The 16,564-nt window shown below is 38.7% G+C and overlaps 1 protein-coding gene across 5 annotated transcripts in view; it reads left to right on the forward strand.

Annotated features, from left to right (window-relative positions):
- LOC122549026 (transcription factor E2F5-like) overlaps nt 1-16,564 on the forward strand; it is a 77,997-nt gene that overhangs the window by 14,914 nt on the left and 46,519 nt on the right. For 3 of the 5 annotated variants that reach the window (XR_015757007.1, XM_087986504.1, XM_087986502.1), the window contains exons 5-8: nt 4,136-4,200; nt 7,315-7,579; nt 8,305-8,514; nt 10,996-11,040. Coding sequence is in view for 4 of the 5 variants with exons in the window: in XM_087986504.1 (XP_087842630.1) it covers nt 4,136-4,200; nt 7,315-7,579; nt 8,305-8,514; nt 10,996-11,040 (585 nt within the window). In the remaining variant the exon portion in view is untranslated. Of the gene's footprint in view, nt 1-4,135; nt 4,201-7,314; nt 7,580-8,304; nt 8,515-10,995; nt 11,041-14,491; nt 15,740-16,564 lie in introns of those variants that run through there. The other 2 variants (XM_087986503.1, XM_087986501.1) reach the window with 1 other exon arrangement.

Raw genomic sequence — 16,564 nt, forward strand, 5'->3', positions numbered from 1 at the left:
TCATCACATTCTGAGCTAGCTGCTATACAGTAGTGATATGGTCCAAGGATAGCTCCACCTTTGCCACTCCTAGTGAAATGATACATCCTCCATCATTAAGTAACTCCCTAATTCGCAGCTTGGTTGCATCAGAACTGAACTCAATTCAATTTTGAATAAACATACTTTACTATGTTTTTCAGTAGCTGTTTTTGTTAATCTCCTTCCAGAATCATGTGACATCCCGTGTTGCTGTGATGCACGTAAACCATCTATTTTTCCTCTTCAACGTGTCTGTAGTCTTTATGACTGATGACATCATCATCCTCCAGTACTACTTCAACGTTTATTTAGCAAGCTGAGATCATGCTGTCTTGGTTCTATTCTCATCCAGTTGTTGCCAGTCACCCACTTAGATTGACTTCTCTTCCTGCTCTTGCACTGTTAACCTCTGGTGGTCCAAAGATTAATTCTTGAGGCCACTCCTGTTTCTCAAACATCGGCTGGTCTTCATCTGAAAACAGTGTCAGAATCAATGTGTACAGTGACCCCAGGTGCTCTATCTTACTGTTACTTGATTTCACTGCTGTCTTCTCATTGCTTCTCTGCCACCTGACTTAAAATTGGGAAGGTCAAAGTTCATTGTGTTTGGTCCCACCACAAACTCCACCACAAACAAGAGGAGAGTGTGAAACGGACTGGTAAGCTAGAGGAGATACTTGTTAGGAAGGAAGATGTGTTGGACATTTTGAACAACTTGAGGATAGACAAGTCCCCCGGGCCTGACGGGATATATCCTAGGATTATGTGGGAAGCAAGAGAGGAAATTGCAGTACCGTTGGCAATGATCTTTTCGTCTTCACTGTCAACGGGGGTGGTACCAGGGGACTGGAGAGTGGCGAATGTTGTGCCCCTGTTCAAAAAAGGGAATAGGGATAACCCCGGGAATTACAGGCCAGTTAGTCTTACTTCGGTGGTAGGCAAAGTAATGGAAAGGGTACTGAGGGATAGGATTTATGAGTATCTGGAAAGACACTGCTTGATTAGGGACAGCCAGCACAGATTTGTGAAGGGTAGGTCTTGCCTTACAAGTCTTATTGAATTCTTTGAGGAGGTGACCAAGCATGTGGATGAGGGTAGAGCAGTGGATGTAGTATACATGGATTTTAGTAAGGCATTTGATAAGGTTCCCCATGGTAGGCTTATGCAGAAAGTCAGGAGGCATGGGATAGAGGGAAATTTGGCCAATTGGATAGAAAACTGGCTAACCGGTCGAAGTCAGAGAGTGGTGGTAGATGGTAAATATTCAGCCTGGAGCCCAGTTACAAGTGGAGTTCCGCAGGGATCAGTTCTGGGTCCTCTGCTGTTTGTAATTTTTATTAATGACTTGGATGAGGGAGTCGAAGGGTGGGTCAGTAAATTTGCAGATTATACGAAGATTGGTGGAGTTGTGGATAGTGAGGAGGGCTGTTGTCGGCTGCAAAGGGACTTAGATATGATGCAGAGCTGGGCTGAGGAGTGGCAGATGGAGTTCAACTCTGCCAAGTGTGAGGTTGTCCATTTTGGAAAGACAAATAAGAATGCGGAATACAGGGTTAACGGTAGGGTTCTTAGTGAGGTGGAGGAATAGAGGGATCTTGGGGTCTATATTCATAGATCTTTGAAAGTTACCACTCAGGTGGATAGAGCTTGTAAGAAGGCCTATGGTGTATTAGCGTTCATTAGCAGAGGGATTGAATTCAGGAGTCGTGAAGTGATGTTGCAACTATACAGGACTTTGGTTAGGCCACATTTGGAGTACTGTGTGCAGTTCTGGTCGCCTCACTTTAGGAAAGATGTGGAAGCTTTGGAGAGGGTGCAGAGAAGATTTACCAGGATGTTGCCTGGAATGGAGAATAGATCGTACGAGGATAGATTGAGAGTGCTAGGCCTTTTCTCGTTGGAACGGCGAAGGATGAGGGGTGACTTGATAGAGGTTTATAAGATGATCAGAGGAATAGATAGAGTAGACAGTCAGAAACTTTTTCCCCGGGTACAACAGAGTGTTACAAGGGGACATAAATTTAAGGTGAAGGGTGGAAGGTTTAGGGGAGATGTCAGGGGTGGGTTCTTTACCCAGAGAGTGGTGGGGGCATGGAATGCGCTGCCTGTGGGAGTGGTAGAGTCAGAATCTTTGGTGACCTTTAAGCGGCAATTGGATAGGTACATGGATGGGTGCTTAAGCTAGGCCAAATGTTTGCACAACATCGTGGGCCGAAGGGCCTGTTCTGTGCTGTATTGTTCTATGTTCTAAACTCTGTTCACTAAAACTAAAAGAACTGCAGGTCCTGTAAATCATAACCAAAAACAGAAGTGCTGGAAAAGCTCAGTAGGTCTGGCAGCATCTGTGAAGAGAAATCACAGTAAACAATTACGGTCCAGTGACCCTTCCTCAGACCTTTCTGTTCACTAGCTGCTGACTCCATTCCTCCTCTTGGCAAATGTCTGTGGCAGAACCAGTCATGACTTTGGTGTCATATTTGACTTGGATGAGCTTTTGACCACATATCTATGCAAACAACGTGACCACCTCCATAACATTGCTTGACTTCTCTGCCTTCCTGTTCAATAGCCCCAAATTAACCTCTGAAACACCACTTTCATGATTGTTACTTCCTCGGCTTGTCTGTCTAACATGTACCTGGTCTCCAATAATCTCAAGGTCATCCAAAACTTTCTCAATATCACATGACCTTGTGTGATACCCATTGATTGCTTGTGTAGCAGCTCTGTAATTTTAAAATTCTCTTTTGTGTCTTTAGATCTCTACTTGACCTCATCAGCTCTAATCTTGTAATTGAGGCATGCAACTTTGAGATGTGAACTCCTTCAATTCTGTTTTTTTTTTAGCATCCTTAGTTTTAAACACTACCCCTCTGGTGACCATGTGTTTAGCTGCCAAGCCCCTACATTCTTGCATTCCATTCCAAAACCTGAGCACTTCTCTTTCTCCTTCAAGGTATTCCTTAAAACATAATACTTTTATCAAGCTTTGTATCCTTGACACTAATAGCTACTTGTGTTGCCAGGCCTCTGTTTTGTTTGAAAATATTCCAATGAAGCATCTTGGAACATTGAATCATGTAAAACATAGAAATGCAAAATTCTATTAGTGCCGTGGTTTTCATTGTCTTCCTGGGTCATAAAGGTTCATAGTGTGGAGGTTTGAGAACAATTTAACAACATTAAATGCATGTTCCCTATAAATTATATAGATTATTGACAAATTAGGAAGAATTAATTTGAGAAAGAGAACAGAATTATTATAGTTTGATTAAAAGTCACCTGACAGCAGGTTACAGTTCAGTAGGTTATTCAGCTTCCTTCACCAACAGGTGAAGGAGCTGACCTCTGAAAGCTTGTGATTTCAAATACACCCGTTGGACTATAACCTGGTGTCGTGTGACTTCTGTCCACCCTAGTCCAACACTGGCATCTCCACATCATTATAATTTTAGAAAGAAAGTGACACCCATATTTATGTTAACTCTTGAAATGTCTAGTTGTTGAGATGGTGTGGTTTAGATTTTCTAAATGGCTCTAATGGTATTGCCTAGGGCTGCAACTTGAACGTTGTTGTGTAGGTTTCATGATATCTTCTGCTAGAAAGTAATGGAACACTTTTTTTCTGTGTTACTATACTTGCATTAGCAGCCTGAGGAATTTAACTCATGTTGCTTACCATGATTGAGTGGAAGACCACATTGCTGTTTTCTGTTTATTAGAAGTATGAGTAGAGGTTGATTCCAGTTCTATGTCAGAAGTGTCTAAAAGTTTAAAGCGAAGAAAAAGTGGCCTGGTATGAGATATTAACGATTTCAATGGCCTGCAGGAAATTTAGTATTTGACTTTCTTTTGAAATTCTCTTTTGAATTTCTCTATATCTCTCATATCGCCTTCAAATTAATACACTGAGTCAAGATGTTGCAATGTAATGTTTAAAAATGATTGAGACCAATTGAATGTTTTGGTTGTCAGAAGAAACATTGAGAATTAATATTTGAAGTTATTGTTTTTAAAGTGTATATTTTGGTCTCAGTCCATTTATAGAATTATGATAAATATTTGTTTGAACCACGGAACTTTGTTTTCTAACTCATTAGTGCTTCCATAACAGGTGATACACTTCTTGCTATCCAGGCCCCATCTGGCACACAACTGGAAGTTCCAATTCCTGAACTGGTATGTTGTACCCTGCACTTACTTCTTTTTATGATTAGCTTGCTTATTCTTGTGATTTTGCATTAACGTTATGATATCGAGATGAAGGCATGAATTTTTGCACTTTATAATACACATTTTAATGAGTACACAGTTAAGTTAACTTTGCTGTAAAGGTTTAAATTTAGGTTCGGCAACTTCAGGCCAGTCAGTTTATCCTCCATAATGGGAAAGCTTTTTATAGACAGTAATTCAGGGCAAACTTAACTGTTGTGTGGACAAATGAAAGTCAGTCAAGGAAAGGCAGCATTAATTTGTTAATAACAAATTGTGTTTAGTTAATTGCTTATCTTTTTAATGACATAACAAAGGGTCGACGAAGATAAGGCTGTTGATGGATTTCCAAAAGGTGTGATAAAGTGTTGGACAATAGACTTGTGATTAAAATTGATGCAAAATTTCATGAGTAACAGGAAATGGCACTAGTAAGCAGTTGATTTTCAGACTGGAGAAGGATTAGAGTGAAGGTCTCCATGGGTCAGTGAAAACTGCTGTTCTTTGTGATTTAGATTAATAATCTAGACTTGGCTAATCGTGCAAAATTTGTGGATGCAAAACTTGGAAGTATTGTGAGCGATGGGGAGGTTATGTTCAAGTACCTATTCAAGAAGGCTCAGAGAATCCCTGATGGACTCGACCTGTAAACCTCTCTTGGTTCTTCCCAGAGATCGTATTCTGTGGTAATCTGGAATATGAAACTTTTACAGATAGTTTAGTTAAAATTATTACCTTTATTTACCAATGACATCAATGTTACACTATAACATTGATACTTACAAACCAGGCTTAAGCTAAGGTTCTAAAACCATTAGCAGAGTAGCGGCGCTAGCTCTTACCCCTAAGAGTGCTCTCAGGCTACTCCCCTTATTGCTGCAAACAAGCTGTCTTGATACAGGAATTGCTTTTAAAATTACAAAAATGCCACATGTCCTTAATCAGATAAGCAGCAATAAAATAGCAAAAGTTTGCAGAGGAAGAGAAACTCATTGACAGGTCTAAGTATGCTTGACTAATTAAGCTACATGCACATCAAAGTGGGAAGCCTTGGTCCAGCCAGGCCAAATGGTCATTTGCTTTGGCTAGATAACCTTCCCTTTTAACAGTACATCATAATGAGGACTAGTCTAACTATGTGGGAAAGGTCATGAGGTAACCTTGCTCAGCGAACATGTCCAGTATATTGTCCTACAAAATGGCTTTTTCTTTTAAAATCATCTTAGTTTCCCAGAATGCAAATTAAATTCATAACATTCCCAGATCTCGAGCTCGAGGGAGCAACACACAAACATTCAATCCATGACAAGCTAGTGTTCACTCAAATTAGACCACAAAGATTTAATCTTTCCACCAGCTACCGTCCTGCCTGTCTGTCTCTGTCTGTCTCTCTGTCTCTCTCTCTCTCTCTCTCTGTGTGTCCCTTGAACCCTTTGGTCAGTGGATGTAATTTACAGAAGAATGTTTTCTCTCTCACACTCACACATGAACATCTTCCAACTTCCTTACTATGTCAGTTTCAGCCTTCATGTTTTCCTAGCCTGTGAGAGTAATGAGGCATTCACATTCCAGAACAGTCAAAATGAGGGAGCTGAGTTTCATAAATTCAAATCTGCTCAGTGTGGTATATATGAAAGTGTATCAGGACTGTTCTATTACGAGCATATTCCACTCAGCTTATTAAATTACAAGTTCTTTTCCTATTGAGAATGAGTTTTGTTAAGAGTTTTCAATATAACCAGAATTGTAGTTATCTGACATCCAACTGTGAAATATGTGCAATCTTCCAGCCCCCAGGATGAGAAGGAAGTACTCCACACATTCCCCAAGTAAATAAATGTTATCACCTTATTTACACTGATCAATTGACACTAAGAACAGATGTCCCCCATTCTTCTGAACAAATGCCCCCCCCCCCCCACACCCCCCACCACCGTGGTCAAGTGCTTTCCCGCATCTCCTGTAGCAAATGTGTCACATGTAAAGCTACAAGCTTTTTCAATTAGTCTTAAGTAGAAATAGACAAGTTGGACTCGTGTCAGAGCAAAAAGAAAGTGCATGTGTTATTTTGAATTCAGTTGAAAAGTACTTCTGGTTGTCATGAAAATGCATGATCTAATAATGTCACTTATCCTGAGAATTAAAGAGATGTTCTTTGGGTTTGACCAGTGCATTCTTATAATTTGAGAAGAAAGTGATGCCCATGTCTGTGTTAACTCTTGAAATACTTAGATGTTGGGATGGTGTAGTTTAGATTTTATAAATGGCAATAATGAAATTCTGTGTCTACTGCTTGAGGTAAACGTGTAGCTTAAATGAAGAGTCTGTTTATGATACCCATCTAATGAACTTGATGGTTAAATAATTGTATATAGTTTGAATCAGCTATAAAATAAAAAATACATTTATTTCTGGTATTTCAGTTTTAAAAAATGCTTAAAATATATAGCAATCCCACCAGAAACTGTAAAGAGAAAAACAGGTGATTGTTTGAACTTATATTCTTATTTAGTAATGAACAAGAATAAACAAGGTCCTTTGTGGGTGAAAGAGTGGGAATGGGGCACTGGTAGAACTGGGTGAGAAGAGACTGTGGTCTGTCCTCTAAATGGTGAAGCCCAAAGATATTTCTACATTGTTAAAGAACCAGCAAGGTGTAACAGCCAGTTAATAAGCAGGAATGCACAATCTGCCCACTTGTAGTCACAACAGCACTCCTGGTAATTGAGCCCCCTCTGAGTTCTGAAATTATCAAATCCAGGGATCAAGGGGGCTGGGATCAGCTGAGGATATTATCAGAAATCAGATCAGAACAGATTAAAGAGAGGATGATAATATTGGATTCTGGAAGAAGGGTGATCTTTTCATTTAATATGGTGTTTAAGGGGAAGCACTCTTGTTTATGGCTGGCTCTAGGTTTGGGTAATCAAGGTCAAGGTCAGTGAGCATGATTCACGAGCACAAATGTCTGAGTTGCTTGCAATCTTGTTGTTAGGAATATTTAGTGTATAAAGTGGAATTAAGAAGTTCAGTATTAACCATTGGAATTTTTAAATGTTTGTTTTCTCTTCTCAATAAAAGGGACCAAATGGACAAAAAAAGTACCAGATTAATTTGAAGAGTCAGTCAGGACCTATTCATGTTCTACTTATTAATAAGGAGTCCAACTGTTCAAAGCCTGTAGTGTTTCCAGTTCCACCACCAGATGACCTAATGCAATTGCAACAAGAGCTTGCAATACCATCATTACCAGAAAAACCAACTTCAACTCCACTTCTTTCAGACCGAGTTTTCTCCCTAAAGGAACCGTACCTTGTTCAGGTACCCTTACCCAAACAGTCTTCTGGTGAGTTGTGGGGAATTAGTGACTTACATTTACGTAGGTTATGCACAAAAGATGCCTGGTCTTGCGTAAAATTACATATCCACAGATTATAGGGCGGCACGGTGGCTCAGTGGTTAGCACTGCTACCTCACAGCACCAGGGTCCCAGGTTCGATTCCAACATCGGGTGACTGTCTGTGTGGAGTTTGCACGTTCTCCCTATGTCTGTGTGGGTTTCCTCTGGGTCCTCTGGTTTCCTCCCACACTCCAAAGATGTGCAAGTTAGGTGAATTGGCCATGCTAATTTGCCCATAGTGTTAGGTGCATTAGTCAGGGGGAAAAGGGGTGTGGGTGGGTCATTCTTCAGAGGATCGTTGTGGACTTGTTGGGCCAAAGGGCCTGTTTCCGCACTGTGGGGAATCTAATCTAATCTAATCTAAGGATTACATGTGACAATATAAAATTCAACTAGGAAGGTGAAATCAAGTTTAAGTTTGAGCTACTAAACATTCTCATACTCATTATTTTTTGTCATAAATTTATTATATATAAATATATTAATGGACCAACAGTCCATTGGAACTATTTCACGTTGCATAAAGTAATATTCCTTGAAAAATCTTGGATCTTGATTTGCCTTGCTAGAGAGCTACTATTTTCTTCATTTGTCCTTTCCTTGTAAGGAATAATTAGACAATGACCGTTGCCATGTATTGATTTTAAATGTTATAACTATTTTAAAATCAGATTGTGGCCAGCAGCTATCTGGTATTGGATCAGATGTCTCTTACTCAAACATGAGAGATACACCAGAAATTTACAAAGGGTTGACAACTGAATCACTACAGAACATTCGGGAACAGAACGGATTACAATCACTGCTTCCTTTAGACGTTGGGAGCATTCTCAAACATCCTCCAACTTCATATGACCAAATCAAAACAGAAGATTCAAGTGGTAAGGAAAATCTAAGATAAAGACTATTGATTTTATGTAGTGCAAACAGCCACATTTTCTTTTCTGATTCCACTTTTATTCTTGTTTTTCAGGTTTGTTTAATTTATTTTGGTCTAAAGTATCAGTCAAACTAATGGTACAATTTTAAAATTGTCACTTTGGGCTGCGAAAATTAAAATGCGTCCTCAACACTAATGTATATCTTTTGGAGCTAGGTCTTTGTTGCTAAAATAAAATATTTTTCTTTCTGATTTGCATTGTATGCTATCTTCAGAGATATTATTGTCTGTGAAAGCATGGGCTAGTGCTGTCACTTTTGTTTGGGTTCTTTGCCTCTGGTGATTGCTGTTTTGTTTACTTTAATGTGACATCTGAAAAATAACTGATTAGTTAAGATAGTTGGTATTACGTTTGAAGCAACCAGTATAGTTGCTATATTTGAGTTGGGACATGTGTTAAACAAACTCATAAAGTATTGACTAGCATCAATAATTTGGTAGTAGTGTTCCTATGACAGTGCTTTTGCCCTCCTTGGATTAGTTGACACAGTCTAAGTTGAAACTTTATTGCTGGAACAGCACAGCAGGTCAGGCAGCATCCAGGGAACAGGAGATTCGACGTTTCGGGCACAGGCCCTTCTTCAGGAAGTACTAAGTACAGTCTAAGTACTGTATTAGTACTTTCAGCAACTACAGCATGGAGGAGATAGAGTTGTATACACAAGTCGGTGCATTGATCAAATAATCTGCTGTATCCTGAATGATGTTGAACTGTTCACAGAACTGTTTAGCTGTCCAAACCAAGCAAGTATTCCTTTCACTTGTGAGTTCAGCATGTTAAATATTAGATAACCTCTGGCATTAGGAACTGAGACTCTTGTTGTGTTTCAAGGGTGACATATTAGTGCTCCCAATAATTTGAAAACTTGCTGGGCCATTTTATTTCAAGGATTAACACTTTTCATCAATATGTAAACTATAACTAGACAAGTAGTTAATAGTGTGAAGTTCACACATTTGTGGGAGAATACAGGATTGAAGTAGAATACGATGTGTTCATTTTTGTTCAATTATTAAAAGCTTATGGAATCCACTGTTTGGAAATTGCAAATTATTAATTCTTAATTGATTTGAAAATCAAAACAACTTTGATCAGTTAAGTGTTAGCCCACACATTTTACATTAGTCCTGAGACTATTTGCAAAGCTACTTTAGTCCATCTGGCTGATTCCAGGAATTGGATCCCCATCTAAAATTCTCTGAAACTTGTTTGCCTGAGCATAAAAAGAGTTCCTTACCTTTCCCGCTCTTAATATTATGAAAAGAAGGGCTCCATTCACTACATTCAAGTATAATTGATATCATTAAATATGTGTAACCCAACTATTTTTGCATTTGAACAAATAACATCAGATGCTAAAGAAAATTCTCTTTATGCTACCTGTTATCAAGATGCAAGTCAGTTGGATGTCGGTGCAATAGCAACAACAAAAGATAACCTAACACAATTAGTTGAAATGATGAGTATACCTTCATTGCCTGAAAAGAAGTGCACAACTCCCTGCACATTTAATCCTGGCAAGTTTTTGTTTTTGGGACTGTACCTGATGTACACGTTGACTGTTATAGACATGAAGATAACATTAACCATAACCTGATATTATTGTTCTTCCCCATGCAGACATTCCTTGGGCTCTGCCAACTTTTATGAATGAATCAATTTATAAACATTGTAAATATAACCTGTCATGAGACAACCTGCTAACCCATATTGGAAGAAACTAATCTGTATTGCACTTTATGCAGCATTAAATTTGCACTTTTGAATAAATTATCTTTACCAAATTTAAGAATAAAGTGTATGTGAGGGAAAAATTCCTTTGATAATTTGAAACAAGCTGAATTTTCAGCTTCAGAGGAGGGTGGACTTCCCTCCACTGGCTAACATGCTGATTTGTTGCCACACTCCTGTCCCAAGTAGGAGGCTTACCTGGGGATAGAATGACAGCAGTTAGTCATTTGGCTGAATTAAGTGTCCTGTTAACTTAGCCAGAGAAAAGAGATGGCACGGTTTCTTAATGATTTCTCCCATCACCCCATTCACAGCCAAATGACCACATGCCTTTGAGAGAGGCTTCAGCTTCATATGGGCAGTCTAGTACCTGTGATCATTTTTAAGTTGCAAGGCTTTTTTAAGTACAGCACCTCCAACTTGAGGCCATCTCTCTGTTTTACCCCCATTCCCCTCCCAATTTTCAGTACCCATCTGCCAATCTTTAGCTGAATGGTGAATGTACTCTCTGAACGATAATTGGCTTCTCAGTTAAAAATCAGGCATGAATGCATCTTGTCAAGCAGGGGTGGAACCTGGAATTAGACAAACCCAGGTAACATTTTAGCCAAATAATTTTGCAATCTTTTGGAAACGTCTGGTTGCATGATATTCAATTTTTTTTAATGACCTGTATGTTTTAAATTTCAGGAACAATTGATGGAGACATTATGGATGAATTTATATCATCAGATGGTAAGTTATATGTTGCTGTAAAATTTGCATTTTTTATTTTTTTCAGAAGACCGTTGTATCTCCCACAAGTAGAAACTTGCTGAGTCTTTGACAGAAATATAATTTCCAGGTGAATGACAATTTTTCTATTGATCCATATGGTGAAACATATAGCACAAAAAATGTGTAACATTTAATACATTTTGATCAAATGAATCTTGCTATTGTATGTAAGCCATCATTCTATCCAACATCCTTGACAGAAGAAGCAACATTACAATCCAACAAACAAAAGCACAAAGGTATTTGTTTTAAGAGTTTCAATTTATGCCATATCCCTCTAAAGCTTTCCTATTCATGGCCAAATGTCTTTTAAATAATGTAATTGTACCTGCCCCTACGACTTTCTCTGACAGCTCATTCCATACCTACATCCCCCTCTGTGTGGAAAAAGTTGCCCCTCTGATTCCTTTTGAATCTTTTCCCCCTCACCTTAAACCAATGCCCTCTAGTTTGGTCTCCTCTACCCCTGGAAAAGACCATGGTTATTCATCTTATCTACCAAACACAGGCAAATGGGACTGGTTGAGCTTACGATATCTGGTCAGCATGGACTGGTTGGACCAAAGGGTCTCTTTCCATGGTGTGTGTCTTCAACTCTAGTGGACACAATGTTTAGCATGGAAATAGACATTTTAATCGATTGTATCCATGTTGGTGTTTATGCTTCAGACAAGCTTTCTGTTACCCTACTTCATTTAAATTATTTTCTTTTTTTTGTGTGTTTCTTTGGATTTTCCTTAAATTCATCTCTTCTAGTCAAACGCTCAAATAGTCCTTCTATTAGTGAGTTCTAATTCTTATTATTTTGGGGTAAACATATTTCCCTGTATTCATTGTTAAATTTGAGTGACTCTATTATAGATGTAGCCCCTAACTCTGGTCTCTTTTGCACATATTTCGTTTTGCACACATCTAATTTTGTTCTTGGAGTGTGCCCAGTGTGTTGCATTGTGCAGTTTCCTTAAGGTGGGCTCATTATAAAGGGAACATTGTTTTTCTGTAGCTTCATACCTGCACTTGCACTCGTACCTTCGAATTATCCTGCCAAATCCTTTTGTAATCTTAAAGACCTCTTATAAGATCATTCCTCAGCCTTCTCTTTTCTAGAGAAGACAATTCTACCCTTTTCGGACTTGCTCATCAGTATATATGCTCTGTTCTAGCATAATCCTAATGAATCTTTGCAGTGCCTCCATATTTTGTTTTATATAATATGGAGACCTGAAATGTTCAGAGTTTTCCAAGTATGATCTCATCAAGCTGCTGTACACATATTTAACATTACTTTTCTGCTTTACAGTTCTACTAATCCATAATCTTCAGATGGAAGTGAGGGTGCAACCACCTAAGCCACGTAATATTGAGCAAAACTCTGTCCTCAGTGTGACAAATGTTTGTAACAGTTAGCCAGATAGAGTGATGGCAGCCAAAAAATGAGACGTTCAGAGTGAAGGGAGATGCCCTGGCTGATATTTTTGCATCATCATTAGCCACGGGTGAGGTCCTAGAAGACTGGAGGTTAGCAAATATTGTGCCATTATTCAAGAAGAGCTGCAATGAAAAGTCTGGGAATTATAGACCAGTTAATTTACCACCTGTGGTGGATAATTTACTTGAGATTCAGAGAGTTAAGATATATATGCATTTGGAAAGACAGGGTTTGATTAGGAGTAGTCAGCTTGGCTTTGTGAGTGGGATATCATGCCTCACAAATTTATTAAAGTTCTTTGATGAAGTGACCAGGAAGGTTGATGAGGGCAGAACAGTAGATGTAGTCTATATGAATTTCAGTAAGGCCTTTGATAAGGTTCTACATGGAAGGCTGCTCTGAAAGGTTAGATTGCATGGAATCCAGGACAAGCTGACAAATTGGATACAAAATCAGCTTGATGGTGGGAAGCAGAGGGTAATAGTGGAAGGATGCTTGTCAGACTGGACGCCTGTGACTAGTGGAGTGCCTCAGGGATCGGTGCTGGGCCCATTACTGTTTGTTATCGATATCAATGATTTGAATGAGAATGTACAAGGCATAATTAGAAAGTTTGCTGATAACACTAAAATAGGCGGTATCATGGGCAGAGAGGCAGGTTATCAGAAATTGCAACAGGACCTTGATCAGCTGGGGAAGTGGGCCAAGAAATGGCAAATAGAGTTTAATATAGATAAGTGTGAGGTTTTGCAGTTTGGAAAGTCAAATCAAAGTAGGAGTTTTAGGGTGAATGGTAGGACCTTAAGGAGTGTAGTGGAACGGAGGGACCTTGGAGTTCAGGTTCACAATTTACTGAAAGTGGAGTCCCAGGTAGACAGGGCACTGAAGAAGGCTTTAGGTACACTGGCCTTTATCAGGGCATTGAATATAGAACTTGGGAAGTTATATTGCAGTTATACAGGATGTCAGTGAGGCAGCACTCGGAGTATTGTATTCAGTTTAGGTCACCTTGTTATAGGAAGGATCTTATTAAATTAGAAAGAATGCAGAAGAAATTTACAGAAGAAATGTCTGGATTCAATGATCTGAGCTATAGGGAGAGGTTGGACAAGCTAAGACTTTTACCTTTAGAGTGTAGGTGACTGAGGAGTGATACTATAGAAGGGTATAAGATGATGAGAAGCATAGATAGAGTGAAATGTACTCAGTCTTTTTCCCAGGGTTGGAAAATCGAGGACTAGAAGGCATCAGTTTAAGGTTAGAGGAGAAAGAATAAAAGGGAATCTGAGGGGTAACGTTTTTATACAGAGGGTGGTATGCATATGGAATGAGCTGCCAGCAGAAGTGGTTGAGGAGGTACATTAGCAAAATTTGAAAGGTTTGACAAATACATGGATAGGAAAGGATTAGAAGGATATGTGCCAAGTTCAGGGAAGTGAGGTTAACGTGGATGGATGTTTGGTTGCCACATGGCCTGTCTCCCTGCTATAGGACTCAATGACTCTATGCCATAATTGTAGAGTGCAGGTTATTAGTAGAATGAGCTTTGAGTCAAAAAGCCAGTTCTTAAACTGATGCTCGGTGAGTTTGTCCAATCCAGATCTTAGTTGTACAATCTGGAATAAAATACCCTTTTAATAAAAGAGCCATGGAAACCTTGGATTTTTGTCTGTGCACAAATAGGAATACGGGCTAAGGTAAGTGAGTTAAAATTGGACTGGAAGAGCACCTTTATGACTTAGTTGAGAACAGAATTTAGTTCATACAATTGTGCACCCTGCTGAAGCTCACCCAAATGAAAAAACTATTTCGCCAAACTATATTTAATGAAATCCTCAACAAAGAAGTGAGGAGCAACCACATGTTTCCAACAAAGAGGAGATAATTCATGGCAAAGGGGAAAGAAAAGTAAATGCTTGAATCTGGTGACTGGCGTTTTGTTTCAGTTTCCCCAAATAACATGGTCTGTTTATCCTGCAGTCTTTCCCCTCCTTCGACTTTCTCCTCCGCCAGTTGATGAATACAGTTTCAACCTGGATGAAAATGAAGGTGTCTGTGATCTTTTTGATGTGCAGATTTTAAATTGCCAGTTTTAAATTGTGATCGCCATCCCAAGATATTGAATCTACCTCTGGACCACCTGTTCAGCCTTCATGAACTACTTTGTTTCTATTTGTGAAGTTCACTACAGCATTATGGTCAAGACAAAAGTTTAAGGTTTCTGAACTTGTGTCCTTTACGTGTTTAAGTCCTGCATGGACATCTATTTTATAGAATTGTTCAGTTTGTTTTTTCGTACTGCCATGTAGCAAACAATTTTTTTTCCTGCAGTTGAATGTGATACTGCCATGGCATAATCTCATGTTGCAAAAAAGATTTTACTTCACTAATGACTTTTCAACTGCCTTTTTTAATAGGGTAGCAGGGAAATTTGATTATTTTTATATACTGCACACTTTTAAGTGCCTTTTGGTTCTTGCACTTTAGGAGAGTGTTTTTTTTTGTCTTTATAATGTACAGGAAAGTCTATCTCAGTTTAGAACTGAACAAGTAGTCTCCTGATGTGCTGTTTGTTGACCAGTAAAGATGTTTGTTCTTATAAACACGTGGTCTTTTTAGTCCAGTTTCACCATAATTCTGCCAGTTCACATAGTTCTATGTTGAAGGTAATATGTGGAGGAACTGTGCCTAATAGTAGAACCTGGCCAAAACACTTGATGTTAATGCAACTATAACATTTTTCACTTCTTTTATTTCAAGGGTTGTGGGCATTGCTGCAAGGCCAGCATGAAATACCCATCAGTAATCTTACATGATATGCTAATGTCTAGTAAGCATCTGGACAAGTAGAATGCACACTAGTGTGATAATCACAGTGCAGATTACAGCAAATGTACAGTCAGTGAGTTGTTTAATTTTCGGTAGCTTGTTGCTTATTAGGCAAACAACTTAAAATATATCCTGCCTTCTCTAACTGTTCAGTGTTCAAATGGATTGTGACACAACTTGGATGGTTCAGTTAGTTCAATGTTTACTTGGGCCAGACTACCTTGTATATCTCATGAAGTGTTTACAGAATGTGTTTTGTATAAGAGGTTGACATTTTCCCTGGGACCACCTGTCATGTAGAATTACAACAAAGAAATTCTTTGTAATTCAGTTTTTATATTGACCAAAGCTGTTGTTTTTTCTAAAAAAGGCACAAAAGATTAAAGTGTCATATCTCTGCTTCTGCAGTCTTTATTTAATTAAGTCTGGTAAATTAAAGATTGCCTATTTATCCTATTTCTTGCAGTTACAGCAATGGAATTTTATTATGGAAATTTTGTTTTCTGGCTGTTGTAGTCATTTACTAGGTTGTGCAAAAGGTCCAGATTTCTTATCACCATTCAATGTAATTTCTCCTTGGTCTGTATTTTTGCTTTTAGGTTAATTTAACCAAAAGGAACCACAAATACCTTCTAAAGTTACTTCTATCAAATGTACCTTGTGGAATTTTTTTTTTGCTGCACCTTGCTAGCTTTGAATACCAGGTGACTACACTATGCAGGCTACCATATGCATTGCTCAAAGCTGGAGTTCTGGGAATTTGTAAAGTGGATATTGTATTACAAAACAAAATAATATGGTTCTGAAAATCTGAAAGATAAACAGAGAATTGTGGAAATATTTGGCTGTTGAGAGCATGTGTGAGGAGTGAAATGGAGTTAATATTTCAGGTTCTTCAGTTCAGAAGAAAAGTTATACTGGACTCAAAACGTTAACTTGTTTCTCTCACCGCAGATGCTGCCAGACTTGCTGAATTTATCCAATGTTCTGCGTTTGTTTCAGCTTTTCTACACCAGTAGTATTTTGCTTTTATAAAAGTAAGCATGAATTGGAAAAAACCTGACACCAGCTCTTATTTTGCCAGCTTTAATTTTATGTGCTGTACAGCAGAATACTACTCCTCTGTGTGGGTAGTGAGTAGCCACACAAAACACTTGGACACCATTCAAGAAATATAATCAATGCAGATAATCCATGATACCCTGAAATCAATCATCAATGGTT

Source organism: Chiloscyllium plagiosum, unplaced genomic scaffold (assembly GCF_037043375.1).
Source record: "Chiloscyllium plagiosum isolate Xiang-an unplaced genomic scaffold, Cpla_swu_hap1 HiC_scaffold_4, whole genome shotgun sequence".
NCBI classification, from domain to species: domain Eukaryota; kingdom Metazoa; phylum Chordata; class Chondrichthyes; order Orectolobiformes; family Hemiscylliidae; genus Chiloscyllium; species Chiloscyllium plagiosum.